This window comes from Curcuma longa, chromosome 1 (genome assembly GCF_044706935.1).
Source record: "Curcuma longa cultivar G26 ecotype Majalengka, Jawa Barat chromosome 1, ITB_CL_G26_1.1, whole genome shotgun sequence".
In the NCBI taxonomy this organism is placed as follows: Eukaryota; Viridiplantae; Streptophyta; class Magnoliopsida; order Zingiberales; family Zingiberaceae; genus Curcuma; species Curcuma longa.
Genome location: NC_133861.1, coordinates 20463794 through 20489429, shown reverse-complemented (window position 1 = coordinate 20489429; position 25636 = coordinate 20463794). Strand labels below are relative to the sequence as shown.

The 25636-nt window shown below is 33.8% G+C and overlaps 2 protein-coding genes across 2 annotated transcripts; both read right to left on the bottom strand.

Annotated features, from left to right (window-relative positions):
• Window positions 1-1334: 1334 nt before the first annotated feature.
• On the bottom strand, window positions 1335-8107 carry LOC141834904 (pyruvate kinase, cytosolic isozyme). Its single transcript, XM_074722301.1, has 3 exons — window positions 7798-8107; window positions 2460-2921; window positions 1335-2383 (listed from the first exon to the last, which is right to left on the bottom strand). The coding sequence occupies exons 1-3, from the start codon at window positions 8017-8019 to the stop codon at window positions 1571-1573; spliced, it is 1497 nt and encodes a 498-aa protein (XP_074578402.1). The 5' UTR covers window positions 8020-8107; the 3' UTR covers window positions 1335-1570.
• A 5742-nt stretch (window positions 8108-13849) lies between these two features.
• LOC141839975 (putative galacturonosyltransferase 7) lies at window positions 13850-18904 on the bottom strand. The gene is made up of 10 exons (XM_074727849.1): window positions 18760-18904; window positions 18403-18434; window positions 18272-18307; window positions 18108-18179; window positions 17734-17926; window positions 17255-17304; window positions 16716-17011; window positions 15542-15899; window positions 14917-15459; window positions 13850-14564 (listed from the first exon to the last, which is right to left on the bottom strand). Exons 1-10 carry the CDS (start codon window positions 18902-18904, stop codon window positions 14283-14285), a joined length of 2007 nt encoding a protein of 668 aa, XP_074583950.1. The 3' UTR covers window positions 13850-14282.
• Window positions 18905-25636: the final 6732 nt, after the last annotated feature.

Below are 25636 nucleotides of genomic sequence, written 5' to 3'. Positions count from 1 at the left end.
CTGCAAATATCCTCACATCCAGTTCTTAGTTAACCTGCCACTTGTTCTCAAAAAACTCCTTGTGGAACTCACACCAACCCTCGAACTGCAATGACTTTGAGATACATTGCACATCAAAAAACAGGAATCCATTCTGACAAAATATTGATCATTAAAATGAGAAATAAATGCATGCAAAAGTATCCTCACTTCTTTCGTGTAGCAGATACAGAAAGAAACAAGCTATTGTTCAACATCATCTGTTTTGAAGTTTCGCAAATTTTTAGGGAAAGATTTTAGTGTAGCAACTTAAGGCTTCTGCCAGAATAGCTGTACTAGCAGTTATCGAAACATCTAACTGAGGTTAGGATATGGAATGGCATCTATAAGTATACTATAACTTCATGCAAGCACACAATGTAAATAAAAAAAAAAAAAACCTAGCTTAAGTAATGAAAACTGATACCTCCTCACTTTTCTTGCATTTTCTTTTCTTACAGCTGTTGAGATCTGTGAGCTTCTAATTCACAAACTTCATCCTTTAAGAAAAGAAAGAAGTGCACTGAAATAAGCACAAAGAGAGCTTGATGATGACAATGATGATAATTAAAATAAGTAAAATCTTATAAAGAACTTCATATTCCAAACTTCCAAACTGCAATATGTCACTCGATTCAAACCCTTCGAAAGATTTTCTCCTTTTCTTTTGTCTCTTCCTTTGATGTTTGAGCATAGGTACTCAAACGAGGATTCAATTTTTTTCATGTGCCAATCATATACAACAACAACAACAACCAAGCCTTATCCCACTAAGTGGGGTCGAAAATCATATAACATCAGAAAATTGCAATGGTTCAATGTAGCACTACCAAATCATCTCAAAGATTACAGTGTTTGAATGCTAATTCATTACATTTGAATGGAAATGTGAGATGAAAATAAAGGGAGAAGGTATATTTTGTTGATTAAACTAGAGCATGATGCCAATGGGAATTCATTGAACACAAATACACATACATTTGGCCCAGAAAATAAATAAGCCAAGACATGAGCATTTGATTGAAGCACAAATCAGACAGTGAATAACTGCATGATACTGACTTCACCTATTAGAAGAAAAACTGATGATATTAAAAAGAGAAAAAATATATCAAAACTCCATCCCTGAGAGGAATATCAGCAAATCCCATAATATCAAAACTCCACCGCATAAACAAGTCATAGACAGGTAAATTGAATTGAAGCACAGATCTGACAGTGAATAACTATATCATACCAACTTCACCTATTAGAAGAAAAATGCATGACATAGAAAAGAGAAAGAAAAAACAAAACTCCTCTCTGAGAGGAATATCAGCAAAAAATCTCATAATATCAAGTTTTATCCTGTGAAATTAAGCCATATATCAAAGTTTAAGCAACTATGTTGCTTCAAAATTATTTTAGTAAGCAAGCCTTTAAAAAGAAAAAGACTTGCGACCAAAATAGGGACTGAGGTACTAATTAGCAAAATTGTCCCAAACAAAGGACTGGGATTTGCGATAAAAAAACTGGTCTGAATGAGAGAAATTTCAAGGTAATTGTCAGTAGATCATTTAACAGTCATGATCTTGATAATTGATGCAACTCCAACACGGTGTAGTGCCACAATAGATTCTCCAGGTTTGCATAACCCTGTAGCTTTTGCATGCTGAAGAGCAAACTCGATAGCTTCATCAGTAGACTCACTGTCTGAAGACTTTGCAGATGCACAGCTCAAAACTGGGATCAATCCTCTAAATATAAGGCTGTGCCTTGCAGGAGCTTCATCACTGCAGAACCAGTCGAAGGAATCTGTCCTCAATTCTGGAACCACTACAGACAGAATAGGCATCGCAGGCCTGTATTTCGCTACTAGTTTTGCTGTGCTTCCCCCTCTGGTCAGGACCAAGATGAGAGATGCCTTAGCAGAGTTGGCAGTTCTAACAGCAGACGATGCAAGACTCTCCAGCGGGCTCATAGGCATTGGTGCTGCAGCCATAATTCCTTTAAAAATAGCACCATAATCCAAATAAGACTCTGCTTCCAAGCAAATCTTAGCCATGGTTTGAACTGCTACCTCTGGATAAGCACCTGCAGCTGTTTCACCACTCAACATCACACAGTCAGTACCATCTAGAACAGCATTAGCAACATCAGTTGCTTCTGCTCGAGTTGGTCGTGGTGATTTGGTCATAGACTCCAACATCTGAGTTGCAGTTACAACAGGTTTTCCTTGTATATTGCACTTGAAAATCATCACCTTCTGAGCATAGAATATCTTTTCAATAGGAATTTCCATACCCAAATCACCACGTGCAACCATGAAAGCATCTGAATTTGCAAGAATGTCATCGAAGTTGGCCACCCCTTCTTGATTCTCAACCTACAAGTATAATCAAAGATAATGTATCTTTGTGATACATACAGAAATAACAGGAAGTTAAGAAACATCAACAGACCTTGGACATCAGCATAATTGATTTGGCATGTTCGCCAAGAAGTTTTCTGACCTCTACAAGATCAGAACCTTTGCGTACAAAGGACAGAGCAATCATATCAATTTTGTTTGGAACACCCCATTTGAGGATATCTTCCTTATCCTTCTCAGTTAGAGTAGGAAGATCCACAATAACTCCTGGAAGATTAACATTTTTCCTCTCACCAAGGAGAGCAGAATTCTCACAGCGGCAGCGAACAACTCCTCCATCCTTATCACAAGAAAGGACTGTCAGAGTGATAGTTCCATCAGCACACAAAATGACACTGTTTGGCTTCAAGTCCACTGCTATCTTTTTGTAGCTCATAGATATCATCTTCTCATCACCCTTTATGCTGTAATCTGTAGTTATAGTGATTTCTTGACCCTGTTTTAGATGGATAGGCTTGCCATCTTTCAAAAACCCAGTCCGTATCTCTGGACCCTGCCAATTGTCATGGAAATTGTAAGGAAAACACCAACAATGGCGTTTGCACATCAAATTAACTTCACAGATAAACAAGTATATGCCATGTATCAAATTAACAGAGTAGTAAATAAGTATCCATGTATCATGAAAAGAAAAGAAAAACTATTTTTCCAAAATTCATGTTTTTCTTCAAAATCAATCTATTTAGTAACTATTGTTACTTTCTCCTATTGATGTCATTTTCTATCTAAAATACCAATCTATCTGACACAGGTTTATAAACAGTCTAATTTCTATACCAGAGGTATGAAACAACAGTATGGATGACAAGTACACAAACAATGGTAAAACCTTGTGAGATGTGCATTTAACATTGGTTAAAATACATGAACAAAATCAATAGAACCTTTTCATAAAATGTCCTTCCCTCCATCTAAGTGCAAACTACAAAGTGCAAAACATGAGGTAACCAGGGGCGGATGTATTAAGGGGCCCAGGGGGGCCATGGCCCCCCCAGCCCAAGTTGAACCTTTAATGTGTTTAGATTAAACCCTTAGGGGGTGTTTGGTTAGGGGTAATCCATGATTACCTTGGTTATCCATCCAAGGTTATCAAATAAAACCCTGTTTGGTTTAGGGAATCGGTGATTCCCTAGTAATGTTTTATTCCCGCCACGTCATCCTACATCAGCATATTAGGGAATCCAACCCGGAATTGAAAAACCAGGTAAAATCTTGGTTATCCTGGATTCCGGGGTTATCCTAATTTCGTTTACCCTATTACCCATCTTTTTCCGCGATCCGTCCCCCGAGCGAGAACCCTCCCGAGCGGAAACCTCCGCGAGCGAAAACCCTCCCCCGAGCGAAAACCTGCGAAAACCTCCGCGAGGCCTCGTCTTCCCCGAGCGAAAACCTCCGCGAGCCGTCGTCTCCGCGAGCCCTCGTCTCCCCCGAGCAAAAACCTAGCGGCGGCGATTCCGTCTCCCCCGAGCAAAAACCTCCGCGAGCCTCGTCTTCATCGAGCGAAAACCTTCGCGAGCCCTCGTCTCCGCGAGCCCTCGTCTCACCCGAGCAAAAACCTACGCGCTTCCCCTTCCGGCGAAACCCTAGCGGCGATTCCTGACCTCGGCCTCGTCCTCCTCCTCACGGTGAGTCTTCTTCCCGTTCCTTTGTGTGAAAAATGAAGAAGGTTGTTGTTTTTACCACTCCTCCTCACGGTGATTCTTCTTCCTCAAGGTTGTTGTTTTTACCGTTCCTTAACTCAATCCACTTGTTACCTACTTATAGATTTTAGGTTTTTTTTCTTCTATCAATTCAAATAAGATGTTTGCTTTCTTTTCAATTGCATCATATGACCTAGATTCCAATGATCAGTTTGTTCTCTCCCTTGCTCAGTTTGTATCTGTTGGTCCCCTCCCTTGCTCAGTTTGTATCGGTTGGTCCCCTCCCTTGCTCAGTTTGTTGAATCATACTTCATTCACTCTAATGTGGATATGGTTCCTGCAAACCCCCAATGGGATGCCATCTAATATTTCCTCCCAAACCTGCTCAGGAGATTTCTATGGATTATACCTGTTTCCTTTTCTATAATATTCAACTAATTGATAAGTATGTTTGTACAATTATATTCTATCTTTCATGTGATTCATTTATGTTCTGGTTATGATGGATTTTTAGATTCCTAAATTTTCTTTATCACTAAACCACTATCCATTAGATAATTCATTTTTGTAATTATGCATTTTTAACACGTCAATAGGTTCATGCTATGCATGGCTGAGAATCTAATTCTGTTACTGTTATTTAATTATTTTTAAATATCTGAATTGCTTACGATGCTATGTTTTAGAAAAATTATCCATCCTTCTATCCTAAACTGGTGAGGTTTTAGTTATTATTTCAAAGATGTAATGTTTGATGAGCTCTTTCCAAAATCATCAGTATTTCAGTGTGTTCAAGCAGCTCTATCTTAGAATTGTGTTTCCACCTACAGATTGATTTCTTCTTTACAATTCAATTAAATACTTGCAACTGCTGTATTTTCATGATAGGTTGATATGGATCAATTAGCAGTAAGGGAAGAGATGAACATAATTGCTCTTGTTATAACTTTTGTTTAGAAAAATTCATACAATGATTAACTTTTCATTTGTGTTTGTGGGAGTTCTCCACAATGCTACCAGGCTGCAGGAACCAAGAATCTGCTGACTCGGTATCGGTATGTCACAGTTTATTCAGTATTAAATCTTTCAGTTTTCTTTAGTATGCTTCCTCCTTATTCTGGTCATTATACTTTCCATATTGTAAATTGAACCACCCAAGAACCAATTTTTAATTTCTAGTTTTCTGTGGTTTTTAGAGTTGATAATTTGAATTCTTAACTATGATTGCTTCAGGTTTGTATGTCAAAAGGATTGGGTGCTCCAGTTGGATCCGTCATTGTGGGCACAAAGGAGTTCATTACAAAGGTAGATAAACCTATGGGGACCTTTTGTTGATAGTTTGTTGGTGCATGCAAGGATCCCTTTATGGTGATTGCCACAGAACTTCTTCTGGGAAGCTGCATGTCTTTTGTTTGTTTGTTTGCTTATGATTGATCTACCAGTTTGTATGAAGCTAAAGTTGGAAGCTCTTTGTGATCGTTTCTTCTGTATTTGTTGTTGCTGTTCCATTGCTTTGTATGAAGCTAAAGTTCTTTCTCTGTATTTGTTGTTGCTGTTCCATTGTCTTTGGGAGCTTGAAACTTCCATTTGAGTTTGAAAAATATTTATTTTGTTATCTTTGAATTATTATTATTGTAGAGTTAATATTATCTACTGAAAGTGTGCTATGTGGAAATTGAGCTGATTTCATCTTTTTTTATGTTGTTGTGGAGTGTCTAGAGTGGATTATCGTAGTCATCGCCGATCCAATTCAGAATTGCAGTGATATGTCATCGAAATTGTGGTCGATACCCAAACTGAACGGATTTTTGGTTTTCAACTCGATCGCAAGAGGGGCATCTAATTCATCGGCTTGGTTTCCAACTCGATCGCATGACGAGCATATAATTCAAAATTTTAAAATTTATAATATATATTATATTATTAATATTATAATGAATAATTTAATTTTTAAAATAATTAAATATCAAATTAATTGAATTGTAAAAATGATTATAATTGAATTAAACCAAACAAGTAAATAAGGGTAATATAGTAAATGTAAAAGTAAGTAATGTATTAAAACCTTCAACCAAACAAGGTTTTGTCTCATTACCTAGCATTAAACCAAACAGCATTCAACCAAACAAGGTTATGTTTTATTCCCTATAACCTTGGTTATGTGATTACTTGGTAATCACATAACCAAGGTAATCACGGACGACCCCCAACCAAACGCACCCTTAGGGTTACTGGTTAATAGGTTTTAGGGTTAATGGGTTGTTGATCTATTGGATCCTAAACCAACCCGATAAGCCGATAAGGAAACCTAAAAATCGCGAGTCTGCCTTCGTTGGGTCCCGATCGCGCCTCCGTCTTCTTCGTGTCTTCGTCGGGCGCGGCGGCAACAACTTCAGCTTGGATTGCCGGCGATCTGCAAGGTGGCTGAGGACGCCGGTGAGTGAAGGGTGGATTGGACAGTGCCGGTAACAGGGTCAATCGACGGCGGCAGTGGCGTGAAGGGCAGACCGGAAGAGTCGAAGAGAAGAAGTAAATCGGGTGAGTTTCAGCTGAATATGTAAGTATGTAAGTTTGTACTTAGGTCCTTGATATGTATCTTTGGGCAATTCTTTTGTTCAAATGAGTACATCGTTTTCATTATATGGCTCCCCCAAATATGAAATCCTGGATCCGCCCCTGGAGGTAACCTAACTAAGCTAAGGTTTTATAGTTTAGACTATAATTGTAGATAAAGTTGACAAAACGAGTGGAGAGACTATTAGTATCGACCATCTTTGGACAAACTGTCTACATTCCTAAATGTATATGTATAGTGAGTAAATATCCAACAGAGACAAATAGGTTATCTCATTGACAATTGCTCTGTTAGATTCAACATTTATAGATGCACTCAAGATACATTTCTAACAAGATATTTTATTGATATCCAAAATCCAAAAGAATTGTTAGTATTTATTCAGAACCTTACTTCTTTACAACAAAAGATGAACAAATGTGAGCCCAACTATTTGAAATAAGAAACACAAATCTTATCCTGCCACCATGGAACAATGTTATCCCTCTAAGGCTGACCAAATTTCTTTCGCTCCAAACAATGCTAGACAGGAAAGAAATATAAAGACTAAGATACACCACATTGAGATATCACATATCTTGAACACTCCTGCAAAATTTGAGTCCTTTTTTCATACAATGCCTCCTGAATTTTCTCTATGCCATGTTTGTGTCATCTTATCCCCCATTGAATGTTCTCTAGGTCTATTTTGATTTACTTGTCATGTGACAACACAAATATCCTTTTAAGCACCAGATAGATCAAGATAATGCCAACAGTAGTCCACCAACACCAAGTCTGATCTAATTTTATACTATATGGTTCATCAAAGAATGGTTTTTTCTAAGCTCTCAAACGTATATCTTATCATACGGTACAAATAATCACCAAGCAACGAGCAAGAGTAAATCAAGTAGACAGCCATGGAATAAACGAGAGCTCAACAAGGACGGGCCATAGAAAAACAGAGTGAAAGTCACATAAACGACCAAAGACAATGCTTTTAATCAGTAAACAACGACAAATCTTTAAAAACAGTAGATCCTTAGATCTATTCATCTCAGTCGTATTTTAATTACAAAACGACAAAAAAAACAATAATCTAATAAAAAGGCAATCTAAAGGGACGCGACGATTCGTTCAATAGAGGAGCAAAACCGAGGGCAAGGAGAGACCTTTGTGTCGAGCATGACGGCGCAGAGGATTCCGGTGTTCTCCATTGCGGTGCGGACGTTGTTTAGGGTTTCCTGGTGGTACTCATGGGATCCATGGGAGAAGTTGAACCTCGCGACATTCATCCCCGCCCTCAGCAGCTTCTCGACCATCTCAACGGACCTCGACGCCGGACCTAGGGTGCACACAATCTTGGTCTTCGGCCTCCTCCGCGTTTCCGCCATTTCCGACGCCGCACCCAGGGATCGGATCGAGGAAGTCCAGAAGGGGAAGAGGTCGGCAAAGGACCGGCGACCTTAGGAGACGGCGACGGCGACGGCGACGGCGTGTGAAGGAACCTAGAAGAGGCAGCGTGAGCGAGTGAGCTTTATAGGGACGGTAACTCAGCGGTGTGCTTCTTTGCGGAGAAGAATAAGATCGCGATGCTTTGCCCTCGGTCAAGCCCAAGTTTATAGGAACGCAAAACGTACCCATTTCACCCGTGACTTACTTTAATACCTTTATGTTATTGGTGTAATAAAACCGAAGAGGCGTGGGTCACCTCGAGTATGTTTGTTGGGAACTCTGCTTAGTGCGGGGATATATTCTTCGCGCCACTAATTTTTAGAAATTAAATAAGAATTATTTTGGGTGGTAAGTTGGATGGTGTTTACTAGAGTGGAATGTTAGGTAATGAGAATGATTCATTCCTTGAGAATTGTTCTATTCTAATGTTTTGTTAGATGATTCATTCCTTGAGTATTTGAGTGCCCGGGGGTAGAATGCAACGATAGAGTTATTGGTAGATTCTTCATAGCGCTATGGTTCGATTTTCAATTGGAGCATGCACACATTATATTTAGAGAAAAAAATTTATAGAAAATAGCAGTAAATACGATTATTTGAATGGATCAGACTAATATTTGATGGAGCGATCATGTTGTGGATCATGCTCTAAGGATAAGTCGATCGTGGAGGTCAATAGTTTAGTTTCAATGTGGATACTTATTGAATTTATTCTAGTGGTCAGAAGAAAATTTTTATAAAATTGAACTGTTTACTTCTAAGATTAATCTGTCCGAACAATTTGAAATCTGAATTATCAAAAAATATATATATTTGAGAGAAGTAATTAACTAAACTCTTTACTACTAATTTAAATAAGTAAATTGAACTAAATATGTGGGGATCCAATGGACAAAATGCAATACTAAATCAGGCACACTTTTTTTTTTATTTATAATCCAAATATTTGGGTCTTAGACTCAACTAATCTTAAAGGCAAGCAACCACCTATCTTGATTCACCTATCGAGTAAATTTGGAAGTGCAAGTGGCTCTTTGCTCAATAGTTAATGTCTGTATATTTTTCATCCTATTAGAGAAAAATATCCTATAATATGTTGTAACTATAATTTGAATCGAGAGTGCTTCAGTATCCCGTTCAGCGTCTTGTTGTTGAATCATGCATGGGGCAAGACACTTTTTATTAGAATCAAAGCAAGAGCGGAGCCACGCTTCTCATCACCCGAGCTGTAGCCTAGGGGGTCCGACGTCGATGAGAAGAAAAAAAAATGGATTTAGGGAGGAGAGAAAAAAATTTAAGAGTTAGCCTGGGGTATACCGTCGGCCTAGTCTAAGAATTCGTATACCCGGGTTGGCTCCGCCATTGAATCAAAGTATGTTTTTTTATATATTTATTATCAAAAGAATACACTATACCTTTATACATTTTACTTTTCAAAATTGTTTTGATTTTTAGTGTTATTATATCAATTATAAAATTATAATTGCTACGCAATTGTAATTGTTATCGTTATAACAATTATGATTTTGTAGCTGAATGCTAACTAGTATTGATCAGAAATAATATGTTTATGTTGTAGCAATTATGATTTATAGTCGCTATAAAATAACATTGACTCTAATATTGATCAAAGATTAAGTGTCGATATTATAAGAATTATGAACTATATGGGGCGGATTTCATTTTTCTACTAAAATGAACTATAGTTTATATAATATAGTATTTAAATATGATTATAATATAATATTAGTTAGTATTGATAAGAGATAAAATGTACATATTATAATAGTTATGAATAATAGTTGCTATATATAATATAATTTATTAGAATTGAAATATTCATATTACAATAGTTATGAATTATAGCTACTATAATATAGTTTATTAGTATTGATTAAAGTTGTTTCCAGGACATAGTTGAGTTAGTTACGATGGAGCAAATTTATTGAAATTGACAAATGTCGAATCTCGGCGAAGTCGAGGCAATGTCCTCTTCATAATCAACTGTAATTTCTCGATTTATCTTCCTCATATATAGTCGTAGGACCGCTGGATGGTGAATTCATTACAAATACTAACCTCATTATTATTGGGACAATAACATACTTCTTTACATTCGTCACCCAATGTATTATTGAAAGAAACATCATAGTACGGCGTGTATAGTTAAAGTATTACGACTTTAGTAGATTAGAAAAGATAGAGCTAGCAAATTAATAAGTTTTTACTATTCTAATTATACAAATGAAAAGATTGGCCGAATATTTCCTTTTTTATTTTATTTTATTTTGATTGTAATTATTTTTCTCATTTAAGGTGAATTAATAATTAAAAAGTCATGAAAATTCATTTCTTAAATTTAATAAGAAAAGAAAAAAAAATGTTCTTATAGGAGTGTCAATTCGGATTAATCGGATAGGTTCAAGTCAGGTCGAAGCAACAAGAATATTATAAAAAAATTCCCAACTTAAACTTGACTCAAACACGAATTCAATCTAAAAATTATAAATCTGAATCCAAATAACCCAACTAATCTGAATAACTTGATTAAAAAAGATTTTTTTATTATGTTCTTGATAATTTTTCAATTCTATCTCAATATTTCATCAATGATACTGACCTTCTGTCATTCATATATATATATAAAGTATCTTAATTTTTAAAATAAAATTTAATTTAATTCCAAATAATTTCTTCATTCTAAATTTGGATCAACTAGAACTCAATGTGACTCAAACAAATTTAAGTTAAATTTATGATCCAACTTGATCTGACTTAAATCCTAAAATTTTCAATTCTAATTTGATATTTTTCAACTTGAGTTGGGTTGGTAGGTCAATTTATTTATTTGACACCACTAGATTTGTGCTTTTGACTTTATAAGAAGTTCATTAATTAAGTTTTGAAAAAAAAAGAAAATTAAAAAACAAAAAAAGTATTTATAATTGGAGAAATGAAAATAATAGCATTTAATTAATTAATAAATTTGAATAATTAAAGTCACAGTTGTAGTAAATTCCCCAAATGAAATTAACTCACAAGCATTTTAATATTTTTAATGTCATATAAAATTTATTTGAAGATTACACATGATTATATATGCACATATATATCTTAGAAATAATTTTGTACTATTATACAATAATATTTATTAAAAAAATACTAAATGAAACACTTTGTATGATTATTGTGGTTAATTTTTCAACTGTGCATTTGATATAAAACTAAATGAAAATGTTTCATAACTAAATAAAGTTATTTATTTTGTTATAAAAAATATAAATATTATTTATTAAAATAAAAAATATGAATAAGAGTTAAGATATGCATATTGTATATTGTATGTGTTATAAAGTTTTTTAAATTATTTTTTTCTTCGTCTAATCAATCAATTGATTATTCCTTGAGCACGTACTAAGAGAAAGCAAAAAAAAACACATCCGTATTATTGCGCTTGGTCCCTAATAGGACGGAAATTTATAGCTGCCACGTGACCTACTGAGGTCCGAAAGAGTGTGGGATTATCAATCAAAATCAAAGATAGTAAGTTAACAATCTCATCCTTCGCGCGATGACTTCAACCTTGGCCTCAATCTCGACCTCTGCAGCTCTGTCGATTTCACATATCGATCTCATCTCGATCTCAATCTTGATCTCGACCTCCGCTCAACTTCATATGTTGATCTCATCTCAACTTCAAGTTTTGGATCCTGGGTTGAGCCATCTCATAATACCAATTCACCCATAAGATCATGAAATCTTAAAATTATTTTTCCTAAAAAATAAAGAAAATATTCTAAAAGACATAAACAATGGAAGCATGTATATCGGAATATACCATAAACAGTAGCACATATTTTGAAATAAATCTTAAATAAATGTTTATGTTTCAGATATTGAACACATTGATAACTCAAGGGCACATGCATGCACACACAAAACTCTAATTCCCCAAACCCTTAATCTCTTTTCTCTCACACAACTCTAATTTAAATGTCGCAGTGGTTTATCGGGATTCAGCTCCATCACCATTTTAACTCTTTTTTAGAATGTTTTTCATGTCTTTTCACCTCTTTCGATGATTATCTTCTGGGAGCATATATGTTAGTCTATTCGTTGATCGGTGACTTGATTATCTACGATATTTAATTAAATAGTATCTATTGCCAAGGACATAGAATAGTATTAGCCTACTTGGGTTTAGCCAAGGACTATTTTAATTTTTTATATATATATATCTAAATCGAATTCTGTAATGGATCCAAATAAATTTTAATTTCTGCTATAAATTATACCTATTGCGGCTGTGCATAGAGAATACCTTGGTGAAAGTTTCATCCCTGGATGAATGGAATAATGAATAGCATAGGCATGCAGTTGATATATAAAAGGAAAGGGGATTTGAGTGATGGAAATTAAAAGCAGTACTGTGATCATGAATATGCCCTAATCACAGTGACCGCATAATTAAGCATAATGTCTGTCTCTAGCGGTGTGTGTATAAAGCCAAAGTATATGCCCAAACCATCACCATCTTTATTTCTCCAAAAGAGAGTGTCATCATTTGAATGGAAATAGTAAAAAGAAAACTCTACTTTTGATTTAAATTAGAGTATTTTTTTTATTATACAGATGTTCCGACTTTCGCCTAATTAATTTTAAAAGTAGATGACTTTTATCCGCTGAGTAAATCTAAAACATAATTTATATATATTTAAAAGAAGATCTCTAAGGTATTCGTAATATTAGTTCACCTACTGACTAATCTTAAAGTAAATTTTTTAGTTATATAGATGTTCAGGCTTCACCTGATTAATATGGGAGATAAACGATCTTTCTCTTTAATTTATATCGATTAAGTAAATCTAAAATATAACTTATACACAATTAAAAGTTAATCTTAAAAAGTATCCTAAACATTAAATTCTAAATTAAAGTAATCTCAAATCAATAATTTGGTTCAAATAAACTCAAATTAAAATTTTAATAATATCTAAACAAATCAAACTTAAACTCATAAAAAAAAATCATTTCAACAGTTTAAATTGATGTAATTTAATTATCTTATCAAATAAATTTATAAATTTAAACAATATAAAATTAATTTAATTGGACTTATTCACTTATGCCTCTGGCAACAAGTTATAGCAAGTATTAACTGTATTTATATATTTGCTGACAAAGAGCATACACAGCAGTGACAAGCTGCAGAAGATCATGAAGAAAACTTCCTGAAAATAGAATTTTTCTCCTGGCAAGTTGATGCTCCCTGCAGAGCCTCAACAGAAGCTATTCAACCACAAAATCTATCTCCAAGTATGCCTCAAATTGAAACCCGACCTTGGTTGTTCGGACTTCGCCCGACTAATCCTAGAGGTAATTGATCTTCCCCTGATTTGTCTACCATGTAAATTCAAAACATAACTATGTACATTTAAAGACTGACCTCTAAACTATTCATTCTTATTAGAATTTAAACATTGATCCTCTTTGTGATAATTGAAGAAATCAGGATGCTTAAAGTAAAACTAATTAAAATTTGAAGCTTCTCATTACATCCTAATGCAATACCATGAATCTATAAATTAAACAATCTTGTCTAGAAAGTTGGAACATCTTTCTCCTTCCAACTGAACACAACGTTAATTTTGTTCTTCCTTCACCTGTCTTTATCTCCAAAAAAGACAACTGGAAGATTAAACAAATCCATTACACAGAGAAATCCAAAAGAAAACACTCATGATGATACAGATTTACAAAACAGTGGCCTGTCTATTGAGACCAAACCGGTGAAATTACAGGTTGAAGAACTGCATTTGTAGAACAGCAATGTTCTACCTGTTCTATCTTTTACTGTAAAAATTTTAAAAAGAGACTGCTTTAGCATCAAGGAGGGGCACCAATCTAATCCAGGGTACAAGTGGCAAGGTTAATAGACCCCAAATGTAATCTCTTGTTCTAGCAAAGATCTCTCCAACTTGACAACTTCAATTTCAATTCTCTACTTGATTCGCTTCTATCAAGCAGGTGGCATTGTCTTCCACCTTGTCAAGTAATAACTTGGCAAAGATCGAGTTGTAAACACAAACTCAAGCATTCTGCGTGTGGCTGGGAGAATGGATGTTGCTAATGCAACTCATTCACTGAACATATGGAATATACAAATCAATTGGCAAACTGCATCGACTGATTCATTCAAGAACTATAGATTCACCTTGCATTCAACCATGGACTCGTCATCATGTGTAAGAAATTTCTTCCAGTACTTTTTGTATTTTGGAATGCCAAGGTCAAGCCAAGGTTTCATATTGCCATTGTAATGCAAGGACAAAGCACTGTTTATAGCCTCTCCATTGATACCATGATTGTGACCAAGCCCTGACAAAGACCAGCTCTCGTTTAAGGGTTGAATCAGATTCTGGAATGCAATTAAGCTTGCGGGCAGTGCTGCAGCTCTAAGCGATGTTTCATCCTCCGTTTGAAACTGTAATGGGCCAAAGCATATTATGAGATTTCATTCAAGCAGAAAGGAGGCTTAATAAAGAACAAGTCGAACATATAATTCTTCAAAGAAAAAACAAACAAACTTCCAATTAGATGGGAAACTAATGGCAAAGACATACAAACAGAAAACGGTGGTGAATGTATATTCACTATTTTGGTGAAGAGATGTGATCAGGAAATTTGTTGGAACTTAGAAAACCATGTGTTAAACACATTAAAAATTTAGAAAACTAAAGTTTATGCAACAAAAAAATCTCCTTTTGTTCTAAATGGACATTTGGCTATAGAATACAATTCAGTGCCGAGATCATGCTAAGAGCTATATCACTTACGCCTTGAAGAAGTTGCAAATATATCGCTGTCACATTCTGCTCCCTCCATTTGTCCAAATCAACAATATTCAATCCAGAAATCCAAGCGCATGAGTTCACATCATAGATGTTTCTGCCCAGAATATTTTTCAGTTGGCTTAGTCTCATCCCACAAAGCTCAACAGCTCCAATCACCTTTCCACCCAGGTTATAGTTCCATAAGGGTGACAAATCCTGCTGAACAACCACATCATCGTCCAAAACCACTACTCTTTTCAGGTTCTTAAAGAGTTGGGGAAGAAGAAAGTGAGAATGGCCAAAAACAGTAATGTATGTGGCACTTGTTTCTGCAGCAGGTTGATCATGTCCATGAACAGATATACGAAATTCCTCAGACAGTAACAGTGCTGATAGGCTGGTATTGGGAAGGTGCTTCGGCTTAAGTTCTTCAATGTTTATAATGTGAACGGTTGCTTCTCTGTAAGAATTGTTTTGAAACCATACCTTCATAGCATAAAAATTTTGTGCATCTGTTACAACATGGAATGCCATATTTTGATTGCCCTATAAAAATTAACAGAAAATTCATTAAACAAAAAAAATAGCATCCAAAATTTCGCTCAGCTATGAGAAAAGGTATAAGCACCTCAGAGCTCATTACTGTTGAATTTATTGTAACTGAAGCTGCGAGAACATTTTTGGAGAAAATCACATAATGCATAAGATTTTGATTGTCAAACTGGTTAGGGTGGGACTCCTGGTTGCTAGTTGACCGAGATTTAAAAAACTCCAATGTCAATCTCATCGACAAGCAATGAAGACTTTTAGGCATTGTCTGAACAGCAAGGTGATAGAGGAATGCACTTTGCCTCATATGAAAATTAGATTCATCCTCGGTGAGATCAAGTATTTGTCTTAGTTTCTTCTGAACATTATTGCAATCCACGGGGCATGCTTTAGCTCTTGCAATTATCTCTTCCATCTTCTGTGTCTTCTTTTCCGCACTGAAAGAGAAAAGAAATAACCATGTTAGTTTCTATCTGCAAATCTATATATTATTATCCTCAGTCCTAGAACTGCCAGCCAGTTCCATGAGATCAACACCAGTTTGCAGATCTATCATCCACAAATCCACAAGTTCATTTCAAAGATTTCTAAACCAACAAAAAACTAGAAGCAAATACCATAGTTTCTATTAATTCAAACAGAGATACTTTATCATTTCACTGTTTCCATCTAAAACACCAACCAGATGCAATTGACAAGCACAATTTGGGGATGCAACAACGAGAACAGGTTTGTATGTCCAAAGCACTAAAGGGAAGAAATGTTTGAAGTTTTGTTTGATATCCTTTCCTCTTTCAAAGCTCCACCTAATTGTCTGATGGCAACCTTTTCTCTGTCTTTCTAAGTAAACATACAAATTCATGAATGCATACTTACCTTCTAATGCTTGCTACACTACACCCGTAAATCATTGATGGTCTTATAACAGTCTGATCATCTATATGGAGTATATTTCAAGAAACCTAGGTAAGCAAAACATAAAATACTTTAACAACATTTCAACAATCTATGAACAACAATAAGTACAAAGATTCATCCAGGGATATAGAACAGGGCAATGCCTTTCATATATTCCTTAACATAAAAACTTCAGATGACAAAAATGATTAAGAAGAAATCCTAAAATATTGTAATTTGTAAGAAGCTGGATACATATACATACACACACACACACACACATATATATATTATATTAGAAAAAAAACCAAAAAATAGAAAGAAAAAAAAAGCATGTAATCAGAGTTAAGATTTACAATTTTGGAAGATCATCATCTGCAATTGCTTCACTGAGTATCCGTTCATGTTCTTGGATACTTTGCTTCAAATCATGAGATAGCTTCATTTGTCCATGAAATTTTGTTATGCTTGGATAGTAAGCTCTAGCAACGAAAAGCTGATCTTTGAATGTCTTAACGATGGAATCCTTCATTGCTGTTTTATGTTCTACAGACCATAAGCAATAGCTCCCAAATTCACGCTGACAATCTTTCTTTATTCCATCACCATTTTCTCCACCAGCATTTATTTTCATGCCATCACTGCTCCCATGCTGACAGAAGAGAATACATCCAAAGTTTGCATGGATGTCAAATTCAAACATAAGTAAATTTTATTAGGGTTGTTATTGAACTTGAAGTTTTAAGTTATACAACATGAAACGGAATTCACTTATGGGAAGCATAAATAAGAGACTTGAAGAAAAGAGAGATCTCTAATCATGTCATCATTTTAAATCTATTACAGTTTCCCATCAAGTAAAGACAACAATTTGCAGTCAAATATCACAGCTAACCTTACTCAAATATGGAAGTGATGTTGGAAGTTTTTTTGGTACACGGGGAACTGTAGAAATAAACAAGATGGATAAGCAAAAGCCATAAAATCTCTACAAAAGTTACAAGATAAATCAACATTAGAAAAAACAACCACCAAGAACTCTCCCACCAGCTGCTACACTGAAAAGATATGTGAAAATGTGAAGATATTTTAGATAAAAACGAACTAGGAATACCCCGATTCCATCTCAGGAATAGTAGTGTTCTCAAAATATGAGTAAACAACAGCATTCAATTTCAGGAGGAAAGTTATCAGAAATTAGTAGCTTTTTAACCAATGCACATTGGCATTCTTAGAAGCTAGTATAACGTGTTATGATAAAAGGCTCACCAAATAGCTGGCAAGCCTCATCAATTATACTTCTGAAAACTAAATTTCAGTGCTTAAATAGAATTCAGGTTTTGTGCTGATTAAATTAGCAAATTTACAACTTACCTTGGGTGTCATGAACGATCGTTTCTGGTTTATGATAGGCACTATTATTTTTTGGCTCAGAGTGTGAAGTCATAATCACTGTCAATGGTTGGGAAATTGGACCCTTCCCCTCCTCAATCAGTGGCGTGGAATTCTTGGCAGGTTTCTTATTCAGAAAGGTACCAGTTTTTTGCATGTGATTCCAGCTAAGATCCTGACAAATACACAAACACAGTAATTAAAAGAATTTATGAACTGAAAGTGAGTCATATTAGAACTCAAGAAAGAAAGGAAACTTGCATAACAATCTAAAAAAAAAAATCAGTTTTTTTCTTCAGATTGAAAAGGAAAAAACATGTAGATGGTGAAAAATACAACAATAAACCAAAGGCAACCTTTGAGAACGCAGGGTCAAATTTTTTGACGAGATTCTTGATCCTTAGACTGTCACCTTCATATGAACCGAACTAAGTGCAGAGGATATGAAAAAGATATATATTAGTAACCCACATAACCAACTGTAACTAGCGAACAACTAAAATATGTTGCGAGAAAAAACCTTTGAAGAAGTACCAACGCCATACAGAGTACTCTCCTGTGCCACAACAGCATTCACGAACATTACAATTGCCACATAAAACGTTTAAATTAATGATCTTTCGATCTATAACACTCCGGAGGTAACCTTACCCAAGGCACGATATCATCATCTGTGACGTATCCTGCGCCAGGAGACAAGAAACAAGAGGAATCATAAGACTAAGGTGATGCCACACAAAAGTTCAGTTTTGACATAGAGGAAGACCAGAAAATTAAATCCCCAAATTGGGGATCAGAACGAACACTTTACGATCGTTTCAATGCACCAATTCAACAAAGCACGCAGGGTACCAGAAACCATAACCATAAAGTAAGATCCAAATCCGACTGAGAAAGAACGCAACCGCAAACCAAATTACAGGCAATGCCACCAGCTTCGAGGTGATACCAGTAGATCGCAGATCAGCAAATAGGAATGGAGAGGAGGGGACGAAATGTGCGACTTACCGGAGGGGAAGCGGTTGAGGAGGCCGAGAAGGAAGAAGAGGGGCACGAGCAGGGAAAATACGACGAGAACGAGTACCGCCACCGAGGAGGAGCGACAGCGACGCTTCGACGCCGGAGTGGTCGAGATCACCACGAAACCCTTCATTGCGTCAGCCACCGACGCTGCCGCTTCAATTTCTTCTACTTCTTCTTCTTCTTCTTCTTCTTCTTCTTTAGCACAAGCCCAATGCTCTTCCGCGCTGCCACTGCTACTCCATGCTTCCCCGCGAAGCTTGCTGCGCTGTAATGCGCTTCGATTTGGCGAACAAAAGTGAAAGCGAAAAAGGAAGGAAGAAAGGAAAAGAAACCGGCGAGTGTGAGCAGAGCGTAGGCGACTGATTCGGTGGCAGCATTTTCTATATTTATCTATATTTTCTTTGTTTTCTTTTTCAGGTTAAATTATTTAACATTTTACTCCCGCGTAAGCAGTTTTATTACCCTTTCACGTCCTTAACTTTATTAATTTCGAAACAACGTTGCATATTTATATTATGCCACCCTTTTTTTATAAAATTCGCATAAATTTACGTACGTACTACGTGCGTCACAGAGTTGAGCCTTTATGAATTTCATTATTCTTCATTTAAGTGATTGGATTCATGTGCATGAATATATTAAAGAAGTTTTTAGATTCAGAATTCTTTAGATTTCGATTCTTTATCCTAAATTTTATAATAAGTTTGTGTTAATTTTTTTAAATCTTTATAAATTTATTATTTTTAATTTATATTATTATATTCAGATATGAAAATACAAATATATTTTTAAAAAAATTTAAAAGTATATTTTTTTTATTTAAAGCGATTCAGTGTACTTTAGATTTATCAATTAATTTAGACAAGCCTGATTTATAGATATATATCTTTTGAAAATTTAAAAATTTATTGTTTTTTGAATTAGGAAGTTTTACAAATCTATTATAATTTTGATTAGTGAGTATCTTATAATTAATTTATGATAAATTTTAACTAATTAATAGATCCTTTCAAATCAAAATTGATATAATTTTTAAATTTTTTAAAATTTATTAACATCTCATATAATATAAATTAAAAATAATAAATTTTTAAAAATTTACAAAGACATATAAAAATTTAGAAACGCACGTAAATTTACGTGATTATTTCAAAATAGAGAGAGGGAGGATATAACTACGTGTTTTTAGAATTATAAAAATTATATGACATGAACTGGATAATACTTCAGCAAAAGAAAATAAAATCTGTCACCTCAATGACTTCACATGATCAGTTCTATGATTATATGTAAGAAAATAAATCGAGAAATTGTAGTTGACCATGACGAAGGAGGACATTGCCTCAGTTTCACTGAGATTCAACCTTTGTCCACTTCAACAATTCTGCTCCGTCATAACCAACTCAATTATGTCTCAGAAGCATGAACTGAATAATATTAAAAAATGATAATTCCAGTAGTCACATCTCTGGGGGTGGTCGGCCCGGTCCCACGGAAGTTTCCCACTGACCACCAGGGTAAACTGAATAATATTAAAATATACCTTGAGTGGTTCAATAAATACATATTTGAAGGAAAGTTTACAATTCATTGCATGTCAATATCACTCATGCGGTCAAACGGAGTAACTCATGTCAGGCATATCAACAAATCAAAAATCCATCATATGACAAAGTATGAGTGGGGGACAGGGTGGGTTGGGCTAGCCAATCATCTTGGTTGTGTTAGTACTCCAGTAAAATTTTGATGTGTGGCCAAATAAATATAAAATTAGGTTTTGTGATATTTGGTACGTGTGTCTAAATGTACAGGACTTAGGAGATTGCATGTAAATATGTAATATCCAGATGACGAACTTTGGCATAAGATGTAAGCGAGCGAAAATAATGACACAAGAAAGGAGCCGACGGACTCAATGCATCCGACATACGAAGAACTGTGGAATAGTACTATGGGAGGGACAAGAAGTTGGAAGGAAGACTACGTAAGATGACCAAAACATAATGGAGAACAAAGGAGGAAAATAATCAATACGAAGTTGACCATTCTTGGGGTCCAGGCACCCGGATCTATTCCAAGCGCCTAAATCCATTCCAAGTGTCTAGATTCATTTCAAGCGCCCGGATAACCCAAGCCAAGTCAGCGCAAACCGTTGCCCAAGCGGATGAGGATGGAGTCCATGTCAGTGGAGTCGAGACGCCTGGAGAGGTTAATCGTGAGGAGTCATCCAAACTCCATTGGCAGACCATATGACAGATCGGATTGGGATTGACGAATCCAAGTGCCTGAAAGTGCCATGTTAACACAATGGTCAGATCGAAGTGAATGCTATAAATAAACTAAAGCTCGAAGAAGAAGATACACACTCGAATTATTTGTCTCGTTCAGTTTGTTTTTATAGCATTGTACTCAACTGTTGTACATGGTTTCTCCGCTTCCGGATTCATTCTGACAAGGAGACTTTTGATTGGAGTTTTCATAATTTTGGACTAACAATCCGAGGGTTGTAACCAAGTATATTCTGTGTCTCGTAGTTTTTTATGTTTTACTTCGATTTTAATTAAGTGTGTCCTTACTAAAACGTTAGCAAGAGGAAAGCGATTAATTTTATTTGCATGTCACTATACATTTTTCCCCTCTAGCGATCCACGAAAAGCTTCCGCTATACCAACAGATTGGTTAAGAAATCTCCAATCCAACTCAACTTAAGGAGGTTTGCGAGTTAGGCGAATCAACACACAGGTCTATTAAAGATATATAAAAGGTTGAAATTTTTACGTTTAACTTGCAAATTAGGTGGGTTAAGTCCACGAGTCTACTATATATATACATATAATATTAAAAATTTTAAATTTGATTGTGGATTAGGTAAGTTAAGCTTACGAACCCATTAAAATTTTTATTTTTATTTTAAATTTTAGAATTAAGAAAAAATCTAAACCCACATGTCAACTCCACCGCCCCTCACTTGAGCTATAATTTTTATACAACAACAAATAGTTAGTGAAATTAAATGATGATTCTAATAAACCCTACCTAATTATTTAGAGGTTATTCAAATTTATTTATTAAAAATCATTTTTGGCAAAAATTAAAATAATGCTCTTTGTTTTTTTATTGTCAAAAGGGGCACCTTGATTTTTAAAATGTTAAAACAATGCTTAATTCCTTTTTTATTTAAAAAATGGCTTTCATCCAATCCTGTAGCTTTTACGAAAATTATTTAAAGCAAAATTGCTATACGTGTAATATTATTATATATAAAAATTAATTGAATCAAAATTATTAACAACATTTCAAATTAGCCAATTTTATTTTAGTTTTTTTTCATCAGAGTAAATTTAAAAAATATAAAATGATTTAAATTCACAATCAAATTTTCTAAGAATCAATGGAATAATCCTGATTGAGAATTGTTCTTAGATATTTCTATTTGTACTACTCATGTTTTATCAGGTTTGTTACCTCTGGCTTATAGGACATAGTTGAATTGGTTACGACGGAACAAATTTATAAAAGAGGATAAGGGTTCGAATCTTAACGAAGCCGCACGATACCCTTTTCCGTCGTGATTAAGAACTGTTGGAGTGACAGATTCTACCCTTTTGCAGAAGAAGAGGTTGCTACATCGTACAATAATTTTATTCAAAGCTTTTATAACATGTGATAATTTTATCTACACTCACTGATACATAGAAGCTTTTGACTAATATTACTATAATTACATTTAATTTAAATAAAACTGTTACATATTTTAGCAATTTTAATTAAAATGATGAACGCAAGATATTTTTAGAATAAAAAATAAAATAAAATATTATTTTAACATGACTACAAATAGAAAACTTCAGTCAATTAATAATGAAGGTTAATTGTGGGTGACTTTAAATTTATTTTGATAGTCAATAAAAATTTGTATAAAATCCAATCAATTACATCTAAGATTATTATCGGTTCGAGTATTATCAAATAAATAAATAAATAACAAACTCAGTGCACTTTTGTTACCTTCACTTCTATACGCTCTCATAGTCTCTTACAAATCTTGTTTAGATACGACCTTGAATAAGAGTAAATTCCATTCTCATATTAAAATAATTAACTATATAAAAAAAAATTGATTCAACTTATTAAAGAATATATATACATAAAATATTTTTCATATATTTTTATATTAACTTAATTATTTTTAAATTTTAATTAAATCACTTCAATATATTCAAAATGATCGTAATATTGTATGTTCATGCATGCCAATGTTAGAAAAGTGAAGTTTTAGAACAACATAGTTGGCCTATTGAATAACTTTAAATATGAATGATTAATGAAAGACTCTCTTTCTCATCTGTCTGGATTACAAATTCAAATGATAAATTTCAATTAGTCATATTGATTCAATCCCTGGGATGACCGGTTTGGCCCCATAGAAATTTCCCACCGGCCACCAAGATAAATCGGGAAGCGCACGCAGCGGCCAACTCAGATGTCCAACATCCTTTGATTGTGATCCCCATTAATTGTACACCGTGTGGGGATCAAACCATAAGTGCTTAGGTGACAATCCGAATATCCTATCGCGGCACCATTGGTCCGGAGACCTGGACTACAAATTCAAAGCTTAGATTACACTTAAACCTATTTAATTCGTATGTTGTTAAATACTAGATTGGTCACTCGGTTTAATTTTTTCTTTTGTCTCAAAATTGTAATGACATTAATGGCCGAATCAACTGACGATTATTAATGTATATTTATGAATAACAAATATGAATGTTTTATAAATAATGTTCACCAATAAAATTTATAAATTATATTTATTAATAAAATTTTGAGTAATATGATAAATGAATAAATAAATAATTTTTAAAATAAATAAATAAAATTATAAAACTTGAACTATAAGTTAATGCTCATAAAAAAAACCAAGTCTAGTTTGACTTGATTCATTATTTTAAACTCCATTTGAATTGGCTCGATTACCTTATCAAATAAATTTGAATACTCTAAAATATAACTCGGCTTATTTAGATATTTTGAAGAAAATATTATATTTTTAAAATCGAGGTGTTGTAAGATTTGATACTTGAAATATGATACAAAATCAATATTCTAAATCCTCCAACAAGTTCAGCCAAATGATCTCATTCTCGTACTTGTACCCTACAATCACATTCGCGCAATCGTTCTAATTTTGCAAGATCGAGACCGAAGTCGACTATGTGACAGCTTCGGGGGTTGAGTTGTAGTAAGGAGTTGAGTTCGATTTGAGCTTTAATTTTTAAGCTCGAGTTCGATTCGAAAATGACTCATTAAAAAATTAAACAAGCTTAATTAGAGCTCGATTAAAAAATAATTTATTTAAAAATTAAATGAGATTAGTTCAAACTTAATTGTAAATTCGAATATATAATATTTATTTTTATAGTGTTTAATTTCATCACTAAAATATAAATTAATAATGAAGGTTTAATTCCGTCGCTAAATTAACGATAAAATTATAAACTTTCGTCCCTAAATACTTTTATTTTTTAGTATTTAATAGTCTAAATTGTACCACACCTTTAGGGGACATATATCTTTATACTATTGAACGATGATAAATAAATTTTATCGAATCGAACATTAACCTTATTCAAGGACATCTAATTCCTTTACCATCCTAAACACTATCATAGTATTTTGAACTAAACTGTTGCACTATACCATCAAACTATTATAATAGTAATTAAAATTTTATTCATAAGTGTTTTAGTATCAAAATTACTATAAATGTTGAAATGTATTTTTAATTATCTTTTAATATTTTTTTTCAATATATGATCGTTTTTTTATTTTTGCCCTTGCTAATTTATATATCTAATAATTATGATATTTCTTACTTAACAGAATAAATTAAAATATGGAAATACTAATTACTCTAAAACTGTAAATATATTAATTTTTAAATTTTGATTTCTCAACAAAACAGTGCAATTAATTCAAAACATGTGATTATGATTTCAATTAACTTGATTTTGTTAACTTAAATAAATTAACGTATAGTTAATTAATTTCTCTACTTATCTATATTAAATACCAAAAGCTAAAGAAAAAAGCAATAAAGGCTTCTCCAGATTTCATGCTATAAAACGTTTTTTAATTAAATATTTTCTATATTATAATTAATATTTTTCATTTAAGCTCCTGCCATTTTTAGGCTGTTTTTCTTTTTCAGTTACAACCGTAAATTCTTTCTAATTAATTATTTTCCTTTTAGAATTTTCTTAAAACACCCAATTTCTCACTGGCATCCAATTTTTTATTCAAATATTTATTTGCATTAAATTAAATTAATTAGAAGACTACGAATTTCTGGCATTTTACAAAACATAAATGAAATTAATATCCGTTCGAAAAATATTTACTTCAAAATTAAAATTATTAAATTTCAATCAAAATCAAACATTTTATCGAATTTAAATTTATAATATTTTTATTTAATTATTCATATATCGTTGACTCAAATAAAAGTTTAACTATCTTTATACAAGATCCGAAAATAATTCAAGTTGAACTTGAATTTAAATCCTTTCAAATTATAATTCAATTATACTCAAATAAATCAAGGCGTATCAAATTCAAAATCAAATTTAATTCCAAATTAAGATGTAATTAAAATTATTTATATTTTTAAATTTTAAATTTAATTTAAATATTAAATTCGAATTTAAATATTAATAATTTCATAGTAATCCGATATAATTTCACCTGTGACACGTCACGCATGACGCACGCAGCCAAAAAACCAGCAACCTCCGCTCTATAAACGACTCCACCTTCTCATCCTCATCCACTCCAAGTTAAGCGGCCGGCGCCGGCGGCC